Source organism: Leuciscus leuciscus (assembly GCF_965113295.1).
Source record: "Leuciscus leuciscus genome assembly, chromosome: 3".
Classification (NCBI taxonomy): domain Eukaryota; kingdom Metazoa; phylum Chordata; class Actinopteri; order Cypriniformes; family Leuciscidae; genus Leuciscus; species Leuciscus leuciscus.
The window spans coordinates 2430742-2452166 of record NC_138727.1 but is presented as its reverse complement, the minus strand read 5'-3'; the positions used below and the strand labels follow the sequence as shown (position 1 = coordinate 2452166).

The window sequence follows — 21425 nt, the reverse complement described above, 5'->3', positions numbered from 1 at the left end:
TACAGTGCTTGGTGTCTTTATTTCTTCTTACTGCGTTCAGTGTGTGTGTCGTTTCAAATCACCTGCCAAACACAATCATGATGATTCATATAGCATGACTTGCTCCAAAGTACACAATGGTACCCGGTCCAAAAAAATTTAATACCGTAGTATTTTTTTGGCAAGCAGATTTTGCACAGACAAACCCTCATGTTTCCATAAGTAAATGTTAAAATCTAGTTTTCTAAAATCTTCATTATTATTATTATCTGAGCAGTTTTAGTTGAAACAAAGTTGCTATTAAAGCACTCAAACTTTTTTGCTTCAATAACTATCAATGTTGCACAATTATTCATCTCAATAACCGTGTCAATGCTGAAAAGTTAGTGTCATTATGGTTTTGTTCTCATCCGATAGTGTCCGTGCAATTAAATAAATAATATTAACTGTCTTTTAAATAATGAGTATATAGAGAGCAGAGGTGTAAAGAGCACCTGAAAACCATACGTGAGTAAAAGTACAGATACATTACAATGAAAAGGACTCAAGTCACCAATACTGCGACTTGAGGAAAAGTCGATCGCCCGGTTTCACAGAAAAGGCTAATTATTAAAAGTCTAATCCCAGAAGAAAATGCATGTTTGAGCATTGCACTTACACATCTTAACATATGTCAGTGCTATTGTTTTTATCTCAAGATGCACCTCAGTGGGGTCAGCCCTATGTTCCCACAGCCCTATGTTCCCACGGCCCTATGTTCCCACATTTCTAAGAATTTTTTTTTTTACTGAAAATTTTGAAAATTAGGCCCTATGTTCCCACAGCCCTATGATCCCACAACCATATGTTCCCACAGCACTATGTTCCCACAGTCCTATGTTCTCTCATTTAACTATGTCCCCTATGAAGGATAGCCCAATTACATCCCAGACAAGTCTCCCTCCTGTGAGGGGTAGGTTTAGTTATGTTAGGGTTAGGGTTAGGGTTAGGGCTGTGGGAACATAGACACGCTCCCACATCGGGAATGTTTTTGCATGTTTATAAAAGCTTCTTAAATGTCCTAATAGAACCAAGGCCTAACCCTGGCTTAATCTAAACCCTGTCTGTGAAACCAGGCCATAGAGTTTCTGATTTTGTCAGTACTGAAGTATTTTACTCATACTGAATATCGGCTCAGAAAGGCAATAGTCTTCAACACCTTAAGAGATGGACTTGGCGAGTATTCCCTTAAAGCGTAACTCTCGCCAAAATGCAACCTAGGGTCTTTTTGTTAATCTACCCGAGGCAAACTTTCGTGTAAAAGCATAATTAGAATGGAAACGCCACTTTTAAGTTTGACCGTATTTTTGTTTTAGTTTAAATGCCTTGTGAATGGGAGTGTATGGGGCACTTCTAGGATAGCATCAAAATCACTATTTTTAAAACACTAATGCGGCTCGACACAACATGAAACTGTGCTGGAAGTCTCACCAGCGCCTCTACACATGAACTCCAGCACTGAGAACAGTGTTTGGGTTTACAGAATTTACTAAAGAGAAAGGTTTTGAACAACTCACTGTCTCTGTGTCCGCCGGCATTTTGACAGACAAAAATAGTCGATCTCCGAATGCACCATAACAGGGAGGAGAGTAAAGATGGAAAGCTCCATATAAATTCACGGATAATTTGTTGTTTTCTCGTTAGTGAAAATCAATATTGACCTTGAATTTGAAAAAGGATGCTTATATAAGAAGCAATACTAAAATTCAGAGTCAGTTCATTCGCATTCGGAGATCGACTATTTTTGACTGTCATAATGCCGGCGGACACAGAGACAGTGAGTTGTTCAAAATCTTTCTCTTTAGTAAACTCTGTGTACACAAACAATGTTCTCAATGCTGGAGTTCATGTGTAGAGCCTCTGGTGAGACTTCCAGCACAGTTTCATGTTGTGTCGAGCCGCATTAGTGTTTTAAAAATAGCGATTTTGATGCTATCATAGTCGTGCCCTAAACACTCCCATTCAAAAGGCATTTAATCGAAAACAAAGATACGGTCAAACTTAGAAGTGGAGTTTCCTTCTAATTATGCTTTTAAACGAAAGTTTGACTCGGGGAGATTAACAATAAGACCCTAGATTGCATTTTGGCGAGAGTTACCCTTTAACACAGTCAGTTCTGTTTTAAGTGAAGGTAAACAGTTGAGAAAGAACACGCATGTGTAACGGTATATTGGATCCGTGCGTCAGGTCTTAAAGTGACAGTAGCCTAATAAACTTGCTGCCAAATTATGAGATGGTATTTAAAATATATATATGGCAGTTTTTCCCATGGTATCGATTCCAAAATGTTGGCCAGTGAAAATGCAGTGGCTAGTAACTTTATTAAAAAAAAGTTAATGTCAAGACCTGGTCACATGATAATGACAACATGGCGAATGTAATACGTCCAGATTACATTCATACTATATAGAACATACTTTTTTAGCGGCTGCGAAGCAATTACTCATTAGAATACCTACGCAAGAGAGTTCGCGATATCAAAGTGTGTAACGTTGGACACTTCATACACGGCTTACGTAGCGAAGGGGGCGGGGCTTCAGACTCTGATGGTGACTTTATAACAACCTTATGAAATTCATACAAGTGCATAAGTACACAGTGTAGAAGTGCATAGTGTGTCATTTGGGACACAGTCGTGTCATCTTATGCTGATATAACAGGAACTCTTCAGTGTTTATCGCCGCCTGTCTCTCGTCTCTATTCTCGACCCGAGAAGAATTTACACTGAACATCAGACGAGTCTCGACCTGCAGATATTACACAGATAAACGACTCTCTCTCTCTCTCTCTTTTACAGTGTTCCTTCCCCTCTATTTGTAGTGCCCAGAATTACCCACGAGCAAACACAGCGAGACAGAAGCGCAGGAGACGGGCTAAATAAAGGCCGGTCTGTGTGTCGGACACTGTCGGCCGGGCCGAGGCTATAACTGTGGTCTAGGAGTCGAGCCAAGGCCTATAAAATCAAATCGCCTTTATAAAAAGAGCTCAGGGTGTGAGAGCAGCATGTCAGCACCACACACACACACACACACACCGCCGGCACATCTAGTGCGCGTGAGAAATACTTGGCAGAATGTGGTGAAAAATACGGCTATTTGGAGTAATTGGAGCCTGTCTGATGCTCTCTGTGCGCCAGCGCTATACTTGATTCTTCTGGAGAGAAAGTCCTCCGAACACAAAGAAAATATGTTTGAAACCATCTAGACCACAAAACAACTGTTGCATAAATATGTGCCATAAATGAAAGAAATTAATCAAATATTCATTAGGGCATTTTCATTGTACTCTTATGATTATTTATTCTTTTATTTCTGGTTTTAACAATAATTAAATATTAAAATTTAGACACTTAAAATAAAAATAATATCAGTTGATCTCCACTTAGTAGCATACATATGCAAAACAATAAATTAATTAAAATTATTAATACAATTATTATTGTTTAACATTTTCATAGTTTTTTTTTTTTAAATGGTAGCTTCTATAATGATTACTCATTGTTTTATTTCTGCTTTTTGACACTAATAAAGTATTTAAATAACTAAAATATAATATACTAATTTGTTTGATACAAATATTTGAATATTTAAATTGGGCATTTTCATTGTACTCTAATGATTATTTATTGTTTTATTTCTGCTTTTTGACAATAATTAAATATTTAAATTTGGCCTGATATCAGAGACTTCAAATAAAAAATAATATCGGTTGATCTCCACTTAGTAGCATAAATATGCAAAACAATCAATTAATTAAAATGATTAATAAAATGATTATAGTTTAACATTTTCATAGTTTTTTTTTTTTTTTTTTTTTTTTTTTAGCTTCTCTGATTACTCATTGTTTTACTTCTGGTTTTTGACACTAAAAAAGTATTTAAATAACTAAAATAAAATATACTTGTTTTATTTCTAATTTGTTTGATACAAATATTTGAATATTTAAATTAATAAATATTGGTTCAGTTATCAGACACTTAATAAGATTAATAATATCAAAATGTAACTTTTGGAGAAGAAAAAAATCTGAAAGAAATGGAGAAGTTTCAGGAATTAAATCAAAAGAAAATTATATATATCTTCATTTGCAGTGGCACAACCTCTGTAATATTTTAAATAAACTTTAAATAAACAAATATTGATCATTAAATGCATATTTGTGCTCTGGTAAAAAACATTTTTGTTTTAAAATACATATTTATTTGAGACGTATGTAACAAAATCATCATGTTATATTGTATGCAACTGCAACAACATAACAGTGGTTATAATGTGAATATAGATTTTATTTAACGTACAAATTTCATTCAATTGTTTTAAAACACACATTTCATTATGTTTTAAGAAAAAGTTGAAGAATGACTTAATTGTTTCTTAAAACTCCCTTTTGAGGAATAAAATGAGTGACAAACGGGTCAGTAACAATATAATGAACGTGAAGCGGCTCAGATCACGTGATGAGAAATGTTTGAGATCATATTGAGATCTTTTACTTCAAATAGAGAAACTTTTATCATTTTGCAAAGCTGATTTTGTGTTTTCAAGTCCAGTCTCTATATCATTATAAAAATGCCCAAAAACGTCCTCGGGGTCAGAGGTCACCCTCAGGCCATTCATCACGCGTGTCATCGTCCCGGACCGGCTGCAGGATCGATATGAAGTGCCATCAACTCTGACAACTCATCCATACCGACAATATTCAGCGCCTGTCATTTCACATCGTGATTAATCACAAATGCAAATGATGAATAGCGGGCAATTAATCGACATCCAACCATTAATCTACGCTGACATATTGAAGGACAGGAGTGACAGAGGAAGTTTCGCATCTTATGGAAGTGAATAAATTAGACTGGAACATCAACTTTAATTTATTTAAGTTTTTCTAGATATTTGGATTTCATAATCAGTATCATCCATGGAATCTGCAGGAGATGGCACTGCCTCTCTCAATATTATAGGCTAATTGCACAATACATTACTTTTTGCATATGAAATAGTCTCTATGATAACGATGATAGCCTACAGTGCTGTAATAGATTTCAATATGTGATAAATTAGTTTTAAAATATTGACACAATCTTAGTAGACCTACACAATCTTTATTTTTTGGGAGAAAGTACGTGCTAAACTAGACTACAGCAGGGACTTTTACATATGTTTTGGGCAATCTACTTGAATATATTCTTGACTATTTATTTAGTTAGACTGTTCATATCATAAATATTTAACGTTCTTTATTTCAGTCCTGTCAGAAATAAATACGAAAAAATTTTTTTATAATAATATAAAACGCGAAACAGTAGAGACTTTTCATTTGTCGGGTGTTTACGCAACCACGCTCATTTGCGTCATCACGCAACGTGCTGACGCAATTCCGTTACGCGCGAAATTTTGATCGGAACAAAACAATCGTGTCAGACAACAGAAGAGAAGAGCCGCCGCAGTTCCCGCTTCACACATCATCAACACTCGACCGAAACGATCGCGATGGCGGAGTTGGGCTGCTACTCTCCCAGCTTTAAGAAACCGTGTGATGTTCTTCGGATGAGACGGAACCGGGCGCGGAGCGAAGTGCCCGAACGGAGTACCTCGAGTCCGGCCGTGTCGGTGTCGGTGCCCGGAGTCCGCCCGTTCTCACCGGGGCCGCTGTTAAACGCTCCGGGCCGGTCGCGAGGCGGCGTGAAGCGCAGGAATCCGTTCGCGAACATTGAGAACACGTACAACAGTCCGAAGAAACGAGCGTTATCGCACACCGACGGAGAAAAGGCGGCAGTTGCTCCGGTTCTGGACGGGAAACTCAAAGAGCGTCTAAACGCGGGCGCTTCACTGAGAGAAGAACTGCTCAACACTGACCGACGGAAACAACACGAGAGAACGGTACACTACCGCACACTTCTGCGCTTATTTACCATTATAGATTGTTATTTACATTATATATTGTTTATATAACTTTATATAGGCTAGTGTTTATATAACTTTTATATATTGTTATATACATTATATATTGTTTATATAACTTTATATAGTGTTATATACATTATATATTGTTTATATAACTTTATATAGTGTTATATACATTATATATTGTTTATATAACTTTATTTATTGTTATATACATTATATATTGTTTATATAACTTTATATATTGTTATATACATTATATATTGTTTATATAACTTTATATATTGTTTATATATACAATTATATATTGTTATAAACTGTTTATTATCATGAGACTGACATTCTTTTACCATGATATTTACATGACGCTTCAATGTACATGTAAATATCATGGTACAAAATGTTAACCATATTATTGCCATGATTCATAACCATCAATAATGTTAATGTTATATTTTAACTCCGTAATTCATAGTTTCTTCCGTGCTAAAAATGTTTAGCCAAATGTTTTATGTTAATTTTTTATTATAATATTTATAATTTATGCATTTATTAAAATGCTTTTTATATTAAACTATTTTGTATACCATTTTTCATGTGATATTTTTGTATATATATATATATAATTTGTTTTATTTTAATTTTTTTATGTATAGTTTTAATATTTGTTTATATGTAGTTTAAAAAATAGTGAGCTAATGGGGTTGTGACATGATTAATAATAATTAATAATAAAATTGATCAATTTCTTCTCTATCTGATTTCATTTAGGATCATGTAAGCATGCAAATTTCTAAATCAGAGCTTATTATGAAAACGGGCCGAACAGTAGATGATGTTTAATAACGTCATTCGAGCACAAACGCATTTTAAAACATTTCCTTAATTCGACTTATTAAAAAAATCTGAGTGAATGATTCAATGACTCACTCATAAATACTCTGCGTTTTTTAATTGAATTAATGATTCAGTTACAAATAAATTTTTAACGGTCACTTGTCGCCACCTACTGGTGTAAAGATTTAATTAACACAATCTTTATTTTCAAAGGGTGATTTGCCCTATTTTGATCAGTGTTTATACTCGAACTATACTATAACTATACATGACAACGGCTCTCTCTGGATCAGAACACAGATCCGAATGTTGACGTTTGGGAATGAGATTGGGTGGGTGTTTGAATCGATTAAACAATTAATCGTGCAGCTCTAATCATAATTGAGTTTGATTGACAGGCGATCTGACCAATCATAATCCGCCGAATCCACCATGTTTGTCGTTAGTAGATTAACGTTGGAGGATTTGAACGTGAAAAGCGGTGTGTACTGACATCTTTCCGTGGTTAAAACAACATTCCTTCTGATGTTCATTCATGATTATTTGATGCTATAAATGAACTAGAAGGAAGAGATGATCGGTTCACGAGCCGCTTTAACTGAGGCGATCTGTCACGACACATTAACGGCACAAAACGGTATTTATTGTTTAAATTTCGTAAAAAAATGACCAAATTTGAAAGTTGAGACTTTGTTTCATATCAAAAGTAAGTTGGTCTGTCAGTGTGTTGTCAGTGTCCTCTCTGCTCCGCGATGTGTGTTTCACGGTGTGTGTGAGAGAGGCGTGGCTTGTCGGACATAGCAACAGTAACTAAAGGGGGCGTGTCTTTGTGAACGGTCAGTTGTCCTGTGTGTTGGCGTGTGTGCTGATGTTCCTCTGATGTTCCTCTGATGTTCCTCTGATGTTCCTCTGATGTTCCTCTGATGTTCCTCTGATGTTCCTCTGATGTTCCTCTGATGTTCCTCTGATGTTCTTCTGATGTTCCTCTGATGTTCCTCTGATGTTCCTCTGATGTTCCTCTGATGTTCTTCTGATGTTCTTCTGATGTTCCTCTGATGTTCTTCTGATGTTCCTCTGATGTTCCTGCAGACGGTGTCCCTCTCTGAAGACGACTGTCTGTTCGAGGAGGAGAGCTCCACTCCAGTGTTGAAGGTCGGATGACAGCTGACGGTTACTCATGATTCCTCAGTTATGGTGTGTGTGTGTCTTCATGACGTGTGTGTGTGTGTGTGTCTCCAGAGTCCAGAGGCGGTCTGCCCCGCGGCTCCAGCTGAAGTGTGTGTGGAGTTCCCAGCCGACTGGTCCCTGAAGACCCGCGTGTTGTTCACGTCTCCTCAGTCGTTCTCCTGGGCTGAGCATCTGAAGGCACAGGAGGAGGCGCAGGGCTTGAGCTCCCACTGCAGGGCCCAGTTCACCAGCGCTCCTGCTAACATACCAGTACGCACACCAGTAACCACTGAAACACCACTGGACATCAGCCTAGCAGTGCAGCGTTCAGAGCTAGTGTTCCAGTGCTGGGCACACATGCATAGCATACATGAATAATGTGTTATTTCTATATAATATATGTGCTATTTATGTATAAATATATATACCTGCAAATATTTCTTAAATGTATACATGCATATGTGTATATTTATATATACAAAATAATTATACACAGTATACACACATATTTATGTAAACACAAACTTTTATTCTGGATGTGATCGATCGTTGCCCAGCACTATTTTTTAGACTATTAAATCACTATTAAATTGAAAGAATATTAAATTGCTATGTATTATTATTTTATTATATTATTAATGTTATTTTTATACTTTTGATATACAAAACTTAGCTTTATATATACAAAACTTAGCTTTATATATAAAAAAATAGTTTTTTAGTTTTAATGTGTGATTTCATATACTTTTAATGAATAGTATATAGTAGTTGTAGTTTTTGATAAAAACAAAATGTAATCTATATTAAATAAGAAATTAATTAAAATATAATTTTATATAGTTTTTGATAAAAAAAAAGATTAATCTTCATATTAAATAAGAAATTAATTAAATATAATTGTATATTATTAATGTAAATTTTATAATGGTATGATATGAGATATTGTTATGAGTTTTTTAGTATTTATAATTTTACATGGTATTTATTTTGAATAAATAGTAATTAAACATTATTTTTAATTTATATATTTTTTTGATATTTAAAATGTTTTTATACTTTTAATGTTAAATATTTTTCATCTTTTCTATAAAATAATGAAATTAAGTAAATTTAGTTTTTATATTATTAATGTTCATGTTATAAGAAACTTTTTATAGATTTTTATTTAGTTTTAATATATGATGCACAGTATGTAAATAAGGTTTAGTATTTATTTTAATTTAATAAATATTAATTTAAGCATTTACTATATTATAGATATATCTTTTATTAATTTTATTTAAAAATATTTATTATAATGTATGTTTTTTAAAAATATTTTTCATGTGTAATGTTTCATTTAGCTTTAATATTTGTTTTATTTTAAAAATGAAAATATGAATTATCTTTTTATATAAAATATATATATACAAGATTTTTAATGTTACAGTTTTAAAATGTGTTTTTTATATAGTTTTAATATATTTATCTTTTATGTAGTGACTCTATTTATAGTTTTTATTTAGCTTTTCAAGAGTGCAGAATACTGTCCAAATGCTGATCTGCATTTCTAGAGCTGTTATATGTGTGTGTGTGTGTGTGTTGCAGGATCCCCGGGGCTGTGTGGAGCTGCGTTGTGGTTTCCAGCAGTGTCTTCAGTTCTGGCAGCACCCGTCCATGCCCTGGCTCTCGCTCTTCCCACGGATTGGTGCAGAACGCAAGTTCTCTGGCAAGTGTGTACCGTGGGCGCTGGACACAACGCTGCAGCAGAGCCTGATGAGTGACTGGTAAGTGTGTGTGTGTGTGTGTGTGTGTGTGTGTGTGGACACAACGCTGCAGCAGAGTCTGATGAGTGACTGGTAAGTGTGTGTGTGTGTGTGTGTGTGTGTGTGTGTGTGTGTGTGTGTGTGGACACAACGCTGCAGCAGAGCCTGATGAGTGACTGGTAAGTGTGTGTGTGTGTGTGGGGGGGGGGGGGGACAACGCTGCAGCAGAGCCTGATGAGCGACTGGTAAGTGTGTGTGTGTGTGTGTGTGTGTGTGTGTGGGGGGGGGGGGGGGGACAACGCTGCAGCAGAGCCTGATGAGCGACTGGTAAGTGTGTGTGTGTGTGTGTGTGTGTGTGTGTGGACACAACGCTGCAGCAGAGTCTGATGAGTGACTGGTAAGAGAGGAGAGTGTGTGTGTGTGTGTGTGTGTGTGTGTGTGTGTGTGTGTGTGTGTGTGTGTGTGTGTGTGTGTGTGTGTGTGTGTGTGTGTGTGTGTGTGTGTGTGTGTGTGTGTGTGTGTGTGTGTGTGTGTGTGTGTGTGTGAAGTTCAAAAGCGTCTACAATGGCAGACAGTGATCAAGGCAGCTCTGGCACAATGTCAATAACACTTCTACAAATGACTTCATTTCTTTACAGTTATTGAGGTAAACATGCCTAAAGTACTGAAAAAGTTACTGTTGCTGTTACCGGTTAAAATGTGAACGGTACACAACCTTAGTTTGAATTACAGAAGCGTCTGCCACATGCTAGTGCTGGACGATATGGCCAAAATTGATATCACGATATATTTCTTAATTTCGGTCGATACGATATAATTCCGATATGAATAATATAAAAGCCTCAGAAAAACTGCCTGGAACGCCCACAACAGACTCTGTTCCTACAAACCAATGAAAAAAATGTATTTGCCAAGTATATGAAACCTCCTCTTATAAAACTATGTAATATTTTAGAAATAACAGTACAAATTAATTAATGTTCACCTTTTATTTGTATTTAGCCTTCCTACAAACAAGAAATGTGAAATCACCATCAAATAAACATAAAATTCTCAATTTATTAATATTTTTTATATATATATAATGCGTTGCATTGTGCGACAAAAACGTATTTCCTTTCGTGATAAATCATCCCAAAAATCATGGCAACGTATGTTAGTAGGTTTACATATATCCCAGCCGCCGCACTAGCCGTTATTATTAATGGAAGGAGAGATATTAATGGGAGGATTGGTGTTATCCAAGCATTAATGGTAAAGAAAGAGCCATAGGCCGTGTGTCTGGCATATTTTTTCAATGGGAGCGAAACGTTTTTAAAACGGCATGAGCGTAACGAGGCGCCGAGCGGTTTTTTTTTTCACGCTGAAGCGCTCGCCGTTTTTTACAGGTCGCCGAGAGGTGATTTTATTTTTATTGTTTTGGGTTTAAAAAACAGCGCTTATCACTGTCACTTTTACCCAGCCGTCCAATCACAGTGGAGGAGGGGCGGGACTAATACCACACTGACCAACCGCCACATTCTGCTTGTACAACGTCATCAGATGACGACAGCAAGCATAATAACAGAACAAAATCATGTAAAACAAGAGCCAGAGAGAAAATACGTTACATTGTATCGACATTTTAATACAGAATCAACACAGAAACACCATATGTGTGACATGAGACACTAGTAACACTTTCACGGATATTCCGTATCATAACAAGCGAAGCGTCTCAACTGAAAAAAATGCTTCAAGCTCTTGATTGTGGCATTTCTTTGAGGTTTAGAATCCAGTATTCCTGTAATTCTTCTGTCTTTTATGAGTTTAATGAAGAACTCTCTCGTCTTCTGTCTAAACACACGTCAGGTGACTGTAAATGCCTGTTTCCATTGCAGTTTTGCTAAATATTCCTTTTTCGAATTGCCTGAAAAACCACCTCATGTGATTATAAAAACATTATATTAATATAAATAAATATGAAATATTTTTGCAATATATGGGAGTTTTTGAGAAATTGACCCGATTTGTAGGGTAAAGCTTGTGTGTGAAGTGGAAAGCGTCTGCCACATGCGTGAATATTAACAGCAGCCCTCTAGATTCTGGCGTCTGTGATGTGAATGTTATGTTGACTGGTGTGTGTGTGTGTGTGTGTGTGTGTGTTGTAGGTCTGTGAGTCTGACGTCTCTCTACAGTCTCCTGAAGGCCCGACTCTGTCCGTATTTCTACCTGTGCTCGTATCAGTTCACGGTGTTGTTCAGAGCGGCCGGTCTGAGCGGGTCTAAAGGCATCACTGCACTGCTGTCTCCCACCACTAGAGGACTGAGAGAGGCCATGAGGGTCGAGGGTGAGCGCCACTGACCAGTAAAACAAGCGTACACAATGCCATATTCTGTAGATTAGGAGGCTTAGATTTTCTTAAAAATTAAAAATGAAGTGCCTTTTTCATGGACAAGCGGTTTGATAGAGCCACTGCTTTTGTTTTGGATTTATTAAAAAAATTATAATAGTGTATTCCAGTATGAAGAATTTATGATTTTTGTGTAATTTTCCTCCATCAATAAGTTATGTACTCTTACTTTAAGCACAATTTGATACCCAAACTTTTTTATTGGAGTTTGCTTTCTTATACACTACCGTTCAAAAGTTTGGGGTCAGGAAGATTTTTAATTTTATTTTTGGGGGAAAGAAATAAAATAAATCAATACTTTTATTCATCAAGGATGAGTTAAACTGATCAAAAGTTACAGTTAAGATATTTATAATGTTAGAAAATATTCTATTTTAAATAAATGCTGTTCTTTTGAACTTTCTGTTCATCAAAGAATTTTGGGGAAAAATTGTACAACTGTTTTCAACATTGATAACAATAATGAATGTTTCTTGAGCATCATATTATAATGATTTGTGAAGGATCATGTGACACTGAAGACTGGAGTAATGATGCTGAACATTCAGCTTTGATCACAGGAATAAATCACAGTTTAAAATATATTAAAATAGAAAACAGTCATTTTAAATTGTCATAATATTTCACAATATTACTGTATTTTTTTATTGTTTTTAATCAAATAAATGCAGCCTTGGTGAGCAGAAGAGACTTCTTTTAAAAACATTAAAAAATCTTACAGACCCCAAACTTTTGAACGGTAGTGTATATATATATATTATTATTATTGTTTATAGATATGATAGAAATGTAAAGCAATTACTACATGCAATATAGTCTGCACGTCATCTAGATGATAATTTTACTGGATTCTTTTTAAAACAATATTCACTGAAAAATAGCATTTTTACTGCATTTCAAACTGAATAAGAGAAGCACATAAGATGCAGATTTTTAATTCATTTGTGTTCTGAAAGTCTGAGGAAGAATTTTTGCTTTATTTTGAAACTTTTGCGATTTATTTTATCAATGCAATCAAATACTTTTGTGAGAATTTGTCGTCTTTCATAACATGTGACCATGATGTTGAACTTTGTTTTGCATTGAAAGGGTTTTCGCTTAGAAGAACTGCTTTCTCCACACAATGCCTAGATTTAATTTTTACGTCTGTCTGAAAATTCCCACACTGTAAAATCTCTTAAACTTAATAAGTTTATAGAACAAATAACACATTTCTTCAGGACTATGATCTTAAGATTGAGGTTTCCTTTTTACTTTTTCTCTTTCCTTTTCCTTTTATGTTTTTCAAATGTTTGTAATAAGAAAGGAAAACATGTTAATAAGGCAAGATCCATTCAGAGAAGATGGAAAATAGTTTGCATTAAGGTGATTTTATCTCAATTAATGGTGGCTGCTTACTAGTTATACTAGTTATAGTTATACTAGTTATACTAATAAACTATACATTTATTTAAATAGCGCATTTCATACACTAAGGCAATTCAAAGTGCTTTACACAGAAAGGAATTAAAATAATTACAAAATAAAAGCAATATAATATATTACGGTTGTAGAATTTAGATATCTCAATTTAATAATATTAACACTAATAATAAAATTATCAAAAATATATATTTTTAAGGAATAATAAAAAAAATTCTTTGTTGAAATTTTAACAGTGTAAAGTTTAGTTGTGCCGCATGTTGTTTTGATAAAAAAAGTTTAATTTGATATACAAGATGTCTTCATTTGATTACTAGAAAATTCACAACACAGAATTTCTGGAAAACGAAACATTTAATAGAAATAAAAAGGAATTAAAATAATCACAAAATAAAAGCAAGGAAAATTAAAACAGTTATAAAAGGAATTAAAAGAGAGTAAAAAGATGATACATAGATAAACTTCTCATCTGGCTAAACACTGGTATCATATTTTTCACAACTCCCAGTTTTACTCTGAGATCTTCTGAGATAGAAGAAATCTATTGGGCGTCTGTGATGGACCTGATTGTTTTCTTCACCTGAGCTGAAACCACTGTAAAGTGACTGTTCTATGAAGTCTGTGAGTCTGTGCACTGGCAGACAGCTGTGTATTGAAACGTTATGTTTGTGTTCAGGGATAGAGTTCTCACTCCCTCTGCTGGAGGAGCGGAGGAAGAGTAAAGATCTCGCTGAGAGTGTTCCTCAGACGGACAGTGAGGAGCCGGCCAGCAGCGCTGTGTGAGTGCATGACCTCTGACACCTCATCATCTCAAAGCAGCTTTACAGGACATGCATGAGTCCACATTACAATATACAGTGAGCAGAGGAAACTGTCTAAGTTATGCATTTCAGAAATGTGCATATACAAAATCACAGTTAATTAAATTAATTTAAACACTAATTTAACCCTTTAGAACCTGAAGCTAAAATAGGTTGTTTTTCACATATTTAGATTTTTTTGACTGTATAATTCTAAAACAATGTGCTATCTTCACGTGCAAGGTGTCATCTTTTTCAGAAAAAGATAAGCTTTCAACAAATTACAGTTATTGACCATTATTGTGTGTGGTGAGTTTGTACATAGAATTTAAATAGACAAAAATAAAAAAAAACGAGAATAAATTTACTGATTTTTATTTCGAAAAAAACTGAAAAAATCATGAACGAAAGAAACTAACACTTTAAAGTTGAGAAAATGACCTATAATACATATATACAAGTCTTTTATGTGACATTGGGTTGCACAGTTTTCATTTAGGACACTTTCTTTTATACACGCACGCCCACGTACACATGCACACACACTACATGCTTAGATACGTGAAAGAGTAACGGCCATCCGCCTCCCAAATTTAATTAAAAATCATCCCAATCCCCTCTTCTGCTGTCTAACACTTCTTTCGCCATGTATTTGTTCCTTTCTTTTATTATTTTATGCAATCCGAAACACTTTAACCTGTCGCGCTTCGTATCTCTCTGTTCAAATCCTTCCGTCCTGCAGTCATTTGCAGACGGAAAGCGTGACATTACCATAATAAGCCGTATATTGCCGAAAAGTGCATGTTGTCTACTAGGGCTGAACGATACATCGAATTTTCATCATCACCGTGATATGAACTCACGCGATGAACACATCGCAACAGACAGCCTGACACGATGAATAATGCCTTGTTCAGATTACAAGATTTTTGTGTCTGTTACGATAGTCACGGTGTCATATTACACGAATTTGACTCCTAAAATCTTGTCGTGTCGTGGACAAGAAACATGTCAGACTACACGTTGCTTTCCGACCAGTCATCGCATGCCGTCACACGCACACATTCACTTGCACACACACACACACACACACACACACACTCTCACTGTCCCTCGCTCGCTCACTCGCACACACACACTCGCTCACTCGCGCGCACACACACACACACACACACACACTCGCTCACTGGCGCACACACATACTCACTGTTGCTCGCACTCTCACTCACTCGCGCACACTCACTCTCGCTCACATACTCAACCCGTCGTGGAGGACGTAGGTTGTCGCCCACTATGACACACACTATACGAGATGAAACGATCGAATCTTGCGTCCCGACGCGCCTTTGTCGTTTACGAATCCCCACGACACCCTACGGCAAACGGATCGGGCCAAAATCGGGGTAAAATCGTGTTATCTGAACCAGGCAGGTAATAAACGTTTGACCTATCACACAAAGAACCTATTAAAGCACTAAGACATGATGGGAACAGTATAGCTAACATTCACATTTGAATATTTATCGCAAGTCATATCGTCATCGCAATATTAAACAATGTTATCGCACATCGCAGCTTCTCCTCATATCGTGCAGCCCTATTGTCTACTGTCAGGGGCAAGTTGAATGGTTTTGATAGTGCAAACGGTTGAAGAGTTACGGTCAAATGAATACAGCTCGCTGGTATGTGTCGGCGACGACACAGCCGGTTCTAAAGGGTTAAGGCAGAAACAATGAGCTCACTGAAGTAATGAATATTGTTTGTTAACAGATGATTATGACATTTAGAAAAATTTAGCATTGGTGTGTTGATTCAGAGTTTGCGTCATCTGAAGTCTTGCTTTGATCAGATGCACTTTGGATATTGATCGATGCATTTGTCATCTTTCCTTTTTCCAGATTAAGTGAGCACAGTGAAAACGAGGAGGATGATGATGATGATGAAGATGATGATGATGATGGTGGATTTTCTTGGCTGAAGGAGATGGGTGTCCAAGACAAGATCAAGAAACCAGACGCCATTTCCATCAAACTGTATCCTTACAGCTCTTTATATAAACTTGTATGTGCAACTTTAACTGCATGCACACATACAGGATATACACATGTAAAGCGATATACAGTGATGAACTTTTTTTGATCCACTTCAAATGTTGACTGAAGTTATCCTTAGACAAGAACGGGTATTGTTCAAAATTCATGTATAACTTTGAAAGGTTTTGATCCACTTCAAATGTTGACTGCTCTATACTATATAGGAGATCTTCTAATGATTCAATGAGAATGAACCTCATTGGTTCTTGTGGAGCTCAAACGTGTTGCATAACACACAAGAATGAACCTCATTGGCTCTCGCACGTCAAGGGAACACGTGAACTTCCGTTTATCACAACTGATGTGTGAGTTGATGAATGCAGGGTTTCCCCGGGGCATTAAAAGTCATTAAATGGATTTTGCAAAAATGAAGGCCTTAAATGACATTAAAAAGCATTGAATCTGATTCTCACAGGCATTAAAAATGTAGATATAAATCAAGAAAATGTTATATTATCAATTTCTCTGTGGTTAGTAATGGGTTATGTATGGCATTACAAATAAAAAAAATGGCATTAAAAAGCATTAATTTGAAGATACCTGCAGAAACCATGTTTATATGTGAATAAAAGCCTAAATTCAATCTTTCTGTACAAGAATTGAAACAAATGCACAGTAATGGATTGTGTGAAAAATGTCAAAACTTGGCTAAACCGTTATTAATAACCAGACCATGTTCATATGTGAAACACACTGTGGTTTACGTCGTGATGTTCTTCCTTGAGTCGTTCCCCAGTCGTAAGGAGCACAGAGAGGTGTGTTTGGACCACAGGCCAGAGTCCGTGGTGTTGGTGGAGGGTTCGAACACCTTCACGCTGCTCAACTTCCTCATCAACTGCAAGAGTTTGGTGGCAGCGGCCGGTTCTCAGGCGGGTCTTCCTCCGACACTTCTGGCCCCGACGGCCTTCAGAGGGGCCACACTGCACACACTCAAGGTACTCGACGCATGTGTGTGTGTGTGTTAGGGGCTGTTTACACCTGGCCTCTTCATGCGTTTTCTCAGATCGGATAGCTATCCCAGGGGTTTTCCTGCATAGAGAATTATGAGCCTGCTCCGGCTCTCGACAAAACTCGGACAGACAGTCACATGCTCAGACACACTTTTTCCACCGTGACGGTTCTGTTGCGGGTTCCCGGCCTGTGTCCATTCTCAAGCCGTATAGTTTGCCGATAGCGCTGCGCGGATCGCGGATAATCCGCGGGTCGGGCGGCCAAGTGATAAAAACATTACATTCCAGTTAATCATTGATTAATGACAGATAAATCATTAAAATGTGTTGATTTTAATAAAGACACGGAACTCTCATCACGGTAAAACGTAATGAACGAGTGTCACTTTTTTACTTTCGTTTTCAACGTAACTCTTCTGGGAAAACCAGTCAAGGAAAACATCAGGGCTCGACATTAACGCTTGTTTTTTATTTTTTTTGAAGGGACAAGTGAAAGAGAATTTTAAATATTTCAATTAATAATCTCATTTCGTACAGTTGTATTTTTTCAGTGTAAATTATTTAATTTGATTGGTAACAGCCCTATAGTGTCTTATTATTCTAATTGAATGTATTGATCAAATTTAAGAATTTGAAATGAAAAGATGGAGCCCTTTATAAAGGTGTTTTCCAACAGTGATTTAATGAAACATTGACAGTTTAAGTTTGAAGGGAGTAAAGCCTCTGTTTAGGCTGTTAAGGAAATGTAACTTTGCCAAAAGAAGAACTTTTATTTTAAATAAATGTTCATTTTAAATCAGCCTACTTCAGTGTGATATGTTACCATATCATCATCATGCTTAACACTGAGAATCTGAATAATTGTAATGTGATGATCAGATGCAGATATCTAAACCAGAGAATATCATTGGTTCGGGCGGTTGGCGGGCGGATTATTTTAATTTTTTTAACCGTGGATTCGGGCGACTCAAAGTGCACCAGATTAATGAATTTATCTTTAAAATTTTCAATTTTCTTACGGTTAAATTTTGAGTTAAATTATCTTATTAAAATACATGATCAGGATTTTACCACCTCCGCCTCGTTTTGAACCATTTATCAAAACGTTTCCATTTACACCTGGTCACATATATGTGTTTTTGAAAAACTGATATAAATCCGATCTTCAATTCCCACGCTATATGCAGATTTAATGGAGTGCACGTCACCGAAAGCAACAGATATGAGCTGCGTTTTATTGATCATCAGCTCATTTCAATATCAAAGACCGCAATAAGAGAGAGTAGTGTTGTCAAAGTACCGGTACTTCGGTACCAAGTCGGTGCTGAAAATGTGACGATACCAGCATTTCTGTAGTACAGGGTATATTCGGTACCCACTAATAGGAGCTGCTTTGAGTCACTTCCGTGTGTTTATCTAAGCGTGGGACTCCAGACTAACTTTTTTACTAGGAGCAGAGCACTGTCTGTAGCTGATGTATACCACCATATATATAGTGTCTGTGTATATTAAACTGCTAAAAGACTATTTAAATATTAACCCTGCGTGTTCTGCTTGTCTCTGTGTGAATGAATGGCGCAGGCGCACGGTACACACACACACACACACACACACACACACACACACACACACACACACACACACACACACACACACACACACACACACACACACACACACACACACACACACTGAAGCACGAGTGACGCTCGCGCTGTTTTCAGTCTCTGCTGCCTCACGATATGATGACATGATGAACTTCATCTCCAGAGCTGCTCTGAGAGTCACTTCATGAGCATTTTACCGTTTCATTTGAGAAAACACTATAGTCATATTCACACACACACACAGAAACTCAAAGGTCTTCACGGCAACCCGTCAAAATAAAAGTTCGGTTTAACTTGAAGAAATTGACAGAAATAATTAGGCTACTGTACAGCAGATTTAGCTACGTCTCAATGGTATTTTTTAATAACCAATATTTAGGTTTAAACAGCATGTAGCCTTTAATGCTTATATGTATTATTTACTTACGATTACCGTCATAAATAAAGTCATTGAATTGAATTTAATATTTTTTTCAAATAGTTAAATAAAATAGAAAAATAGTTCCAACAGATTTTGCTGTGGTACCGAAATTGGTGCAGAGAACCGTAACATTTTAATGGTATCGGTACCGACTACTGGAATTTTGGTATCGTGACATCCCTAAGATAGAGCGGCGACAGCCCTGCAAAAATCTCAAAATTGACCAGTAAAAAAACCCGATGTTTTTGTCTGCCGTGTCTCGCCTTATGTGAGGTCTTTATACACCACTGGAAACATAGTTATGAATATGATATTGCATTTCTGTCAACAAATCCTCCTAAATATGACACAATGCACCTTTAAAGGCTATTATAGGACACTGATGACATCATGCATTATTTATTTTCTAATGCAATCTCTTTGTCTGTGTGTGTTTCCAGGCGCGCGCTGTGAATGTGAAGACTCGCGTGAGGACGGGCTATCAGGACGTGTGCAGTCTGGAGGTGACGGGTCCCATCATGCCTCACACACTCCACGCGCTGACACAGCTCCTGAGACCGGCTCAGAGAGGAGAGTTTTCTGTGGGTCTCTACACACACGAACCCACGGCCGTCCTCAACGTTCCCATCAGCCCGAGCTCTGAGCCGGAGCCACAGCCGGTGCGTTTGACCGCTCGTCGGGGGTTAGGGGTGGGATTGTGGGTTGTACATTTTGAAAGTTAGACTATTTAAATGTGTGTGTGTAGCTGCTCCAGAAGGTCTCATGCTCTGGTTTCTTCTTCTTCTTCTTGTCCTCTAGGAGTGTGTTGTACAGGATCTGGGCAGCTGTGTGTGTGTGTGTGTGTGTGTGTGTGTGTGTGTGTGTGTGTGTGTGTGTGTGTATGTGTATGTGTGTGTAGCTGCTCCATAAGGTCTCATGCTCTGGTTTCTTCTTCTCCTTCTCCTCTAGGAGTGTGTTGTACAGGATCTGGGCAGCTGTGTGTGTGTGTGTGTGTGTGTGTGTGTGTGTGTGTGTGTGTGTGTGTGTGTGTGTAGCTGCTCCATAAGGTCTCATGCTCTGGTTTCTTCTTCTCCTTCTCCTCTAGGAGTGTGTTGTACAGGATCTGGGCAGGTGTGGGCTCCAGCAGAGCTCCGTTCAGCAGCTGGCAGCGCCGAGCATTCTGGGAAAGTGTGCGCTCAGACAGTTGCACATGAGAGACTACTCGTACAGCTGGAAGACCTGAGCGTGAGTCTCCACTGACAGGCCAGACTATTAATACCTCTCGGCATCTCTGGCGTCATGTGACCCGACTCGCTCTCGGCATCTCAGGCGTCATGTGACCCGACTCGCTCTCGGCATCTCAGGCGTCATGTGACCCGACTCGCTCCGTCAGAGACACTGAGCTGGTATATAGTGAAGCTTTTAGTGTTCAGTGCATGTAAACATTAGTTAATATTTGTCATTTTAAGTCTCAACTTTTATGGAGTGTTTTAAATGGTGTGATTTTTAAGTTTTAATCATCGTCTCTTAATGAGAATCAGCTGATTCCCTCCTTCAGAAGTGTGTGTGTGTGTGTTCAACACTCTCATGCTCATATCTCTGACTGTTGAATCCAGTGTATTATTCACACTTGTATGAATGTATAATATTAAATGAGTTGAGAGATCTCCCGCTTTATCTCTCTCACAGATAAGTGCAAAACACGTGTTTAAAGCAAGTATTTCCAATTCTCTGAGGATAATATACCATCTGATTTAATGATAATCTGCCTATTACATGGATACTTTATAAATAAATGAATGGACATGAAATATTGTTTTGAGTGTGAATTATTTTTTATGAAAACAAAACAAGTGTACATGCCCCAAAACATTGGACTAATTCTATAACTTTTTTGGTTGGTTTGTGGAAAATCAAGTTTAAAAAAAGTATTTAAATGTACACTTTTTCAACATGATGGTTTTGAATTGCTTGAAATATGATTGGAATCACTTCAAAAAAGGGCAATACGGTTCAGTGCAACATGTGCAGCGCAAGTCTGTCATATCGGCTACATCAAATTATAAGGAAAACATTTTGGGGTTTTGTCTT

At 37.0% G+C, this 21425-nt stretch overlaps 1 protein-coding gene across 2 annotated transcripts; it reads left to right on the top strand.

Annotated features, from left to right (window-relative positions):
• The first annotated feature begins 5388 nt into the window (after positions 1 to 5388).
• Positions 5389 to 21145, top strand: donson (DNA replication fork stabilization factor DONSON). 2 transcript variants are annotated; one of them, XR_014204498.1, is made up of 11 exons: positions 5389 to 5897; positions 7848 to 7910; positions 7998 to 8195; positions 9513 to 9691; positions 11821 to 11999; positions 14161 to 14263; positions 16183 to 16317; positions 17114 to 17312; positions 19796 to 20014; positions 20440 to 20663; positions 20699 to 21145. XR_014204498.1 is itself a non-coding variant. In XM_082164510.1 (10 exons), the coding sequence occupies exons 1-10, from the start codon at positions 5508 to 5510 to the stop codon at positions 20575 to 20577; spliced, it is 1803 nt and encodes a 600-aa protein (XP_082020636.1). In that variant the 5' UTR covers positions 5400 to 5507; the 3' UTR covers positions 20578 to 21145. The 2 variants fall into 2 exon arrangements, 1 of the variants encoding a protein (XP_082020636.1); XM_082164510.1 differs by having other exon boundaries at positions 5400 to 5897; positions 20440 to 21145.
• Positions 21146 to 21425: the final 280 nt, after the last annotated feature.

Bases quoted from the DNA above. Each gene is read 5' to 3' on its own strand.
- donson (XM_082164510.1), top strand. From the start codon at position 5,508: ATGGCGGAGTTGGGCTGCTACTCTCCCAGCTTTAAGAAACCGTGTGAT. The intron at 7,911-7,997 runs GTCGGATGACAG...GTGTGTCTCCAG, and splicing joins GCTCCACTCCAGTGTTGAAG to AGTCCAGAGGCGGTCTGCCC. The intron at 12,000-14,160 runs GTGAGCGCCACT...GTTTGTGTTCAG, and splicing joins AGAGGCCATGAGGGTCGAGG to GGATAGAGTTCTCACTCCCT.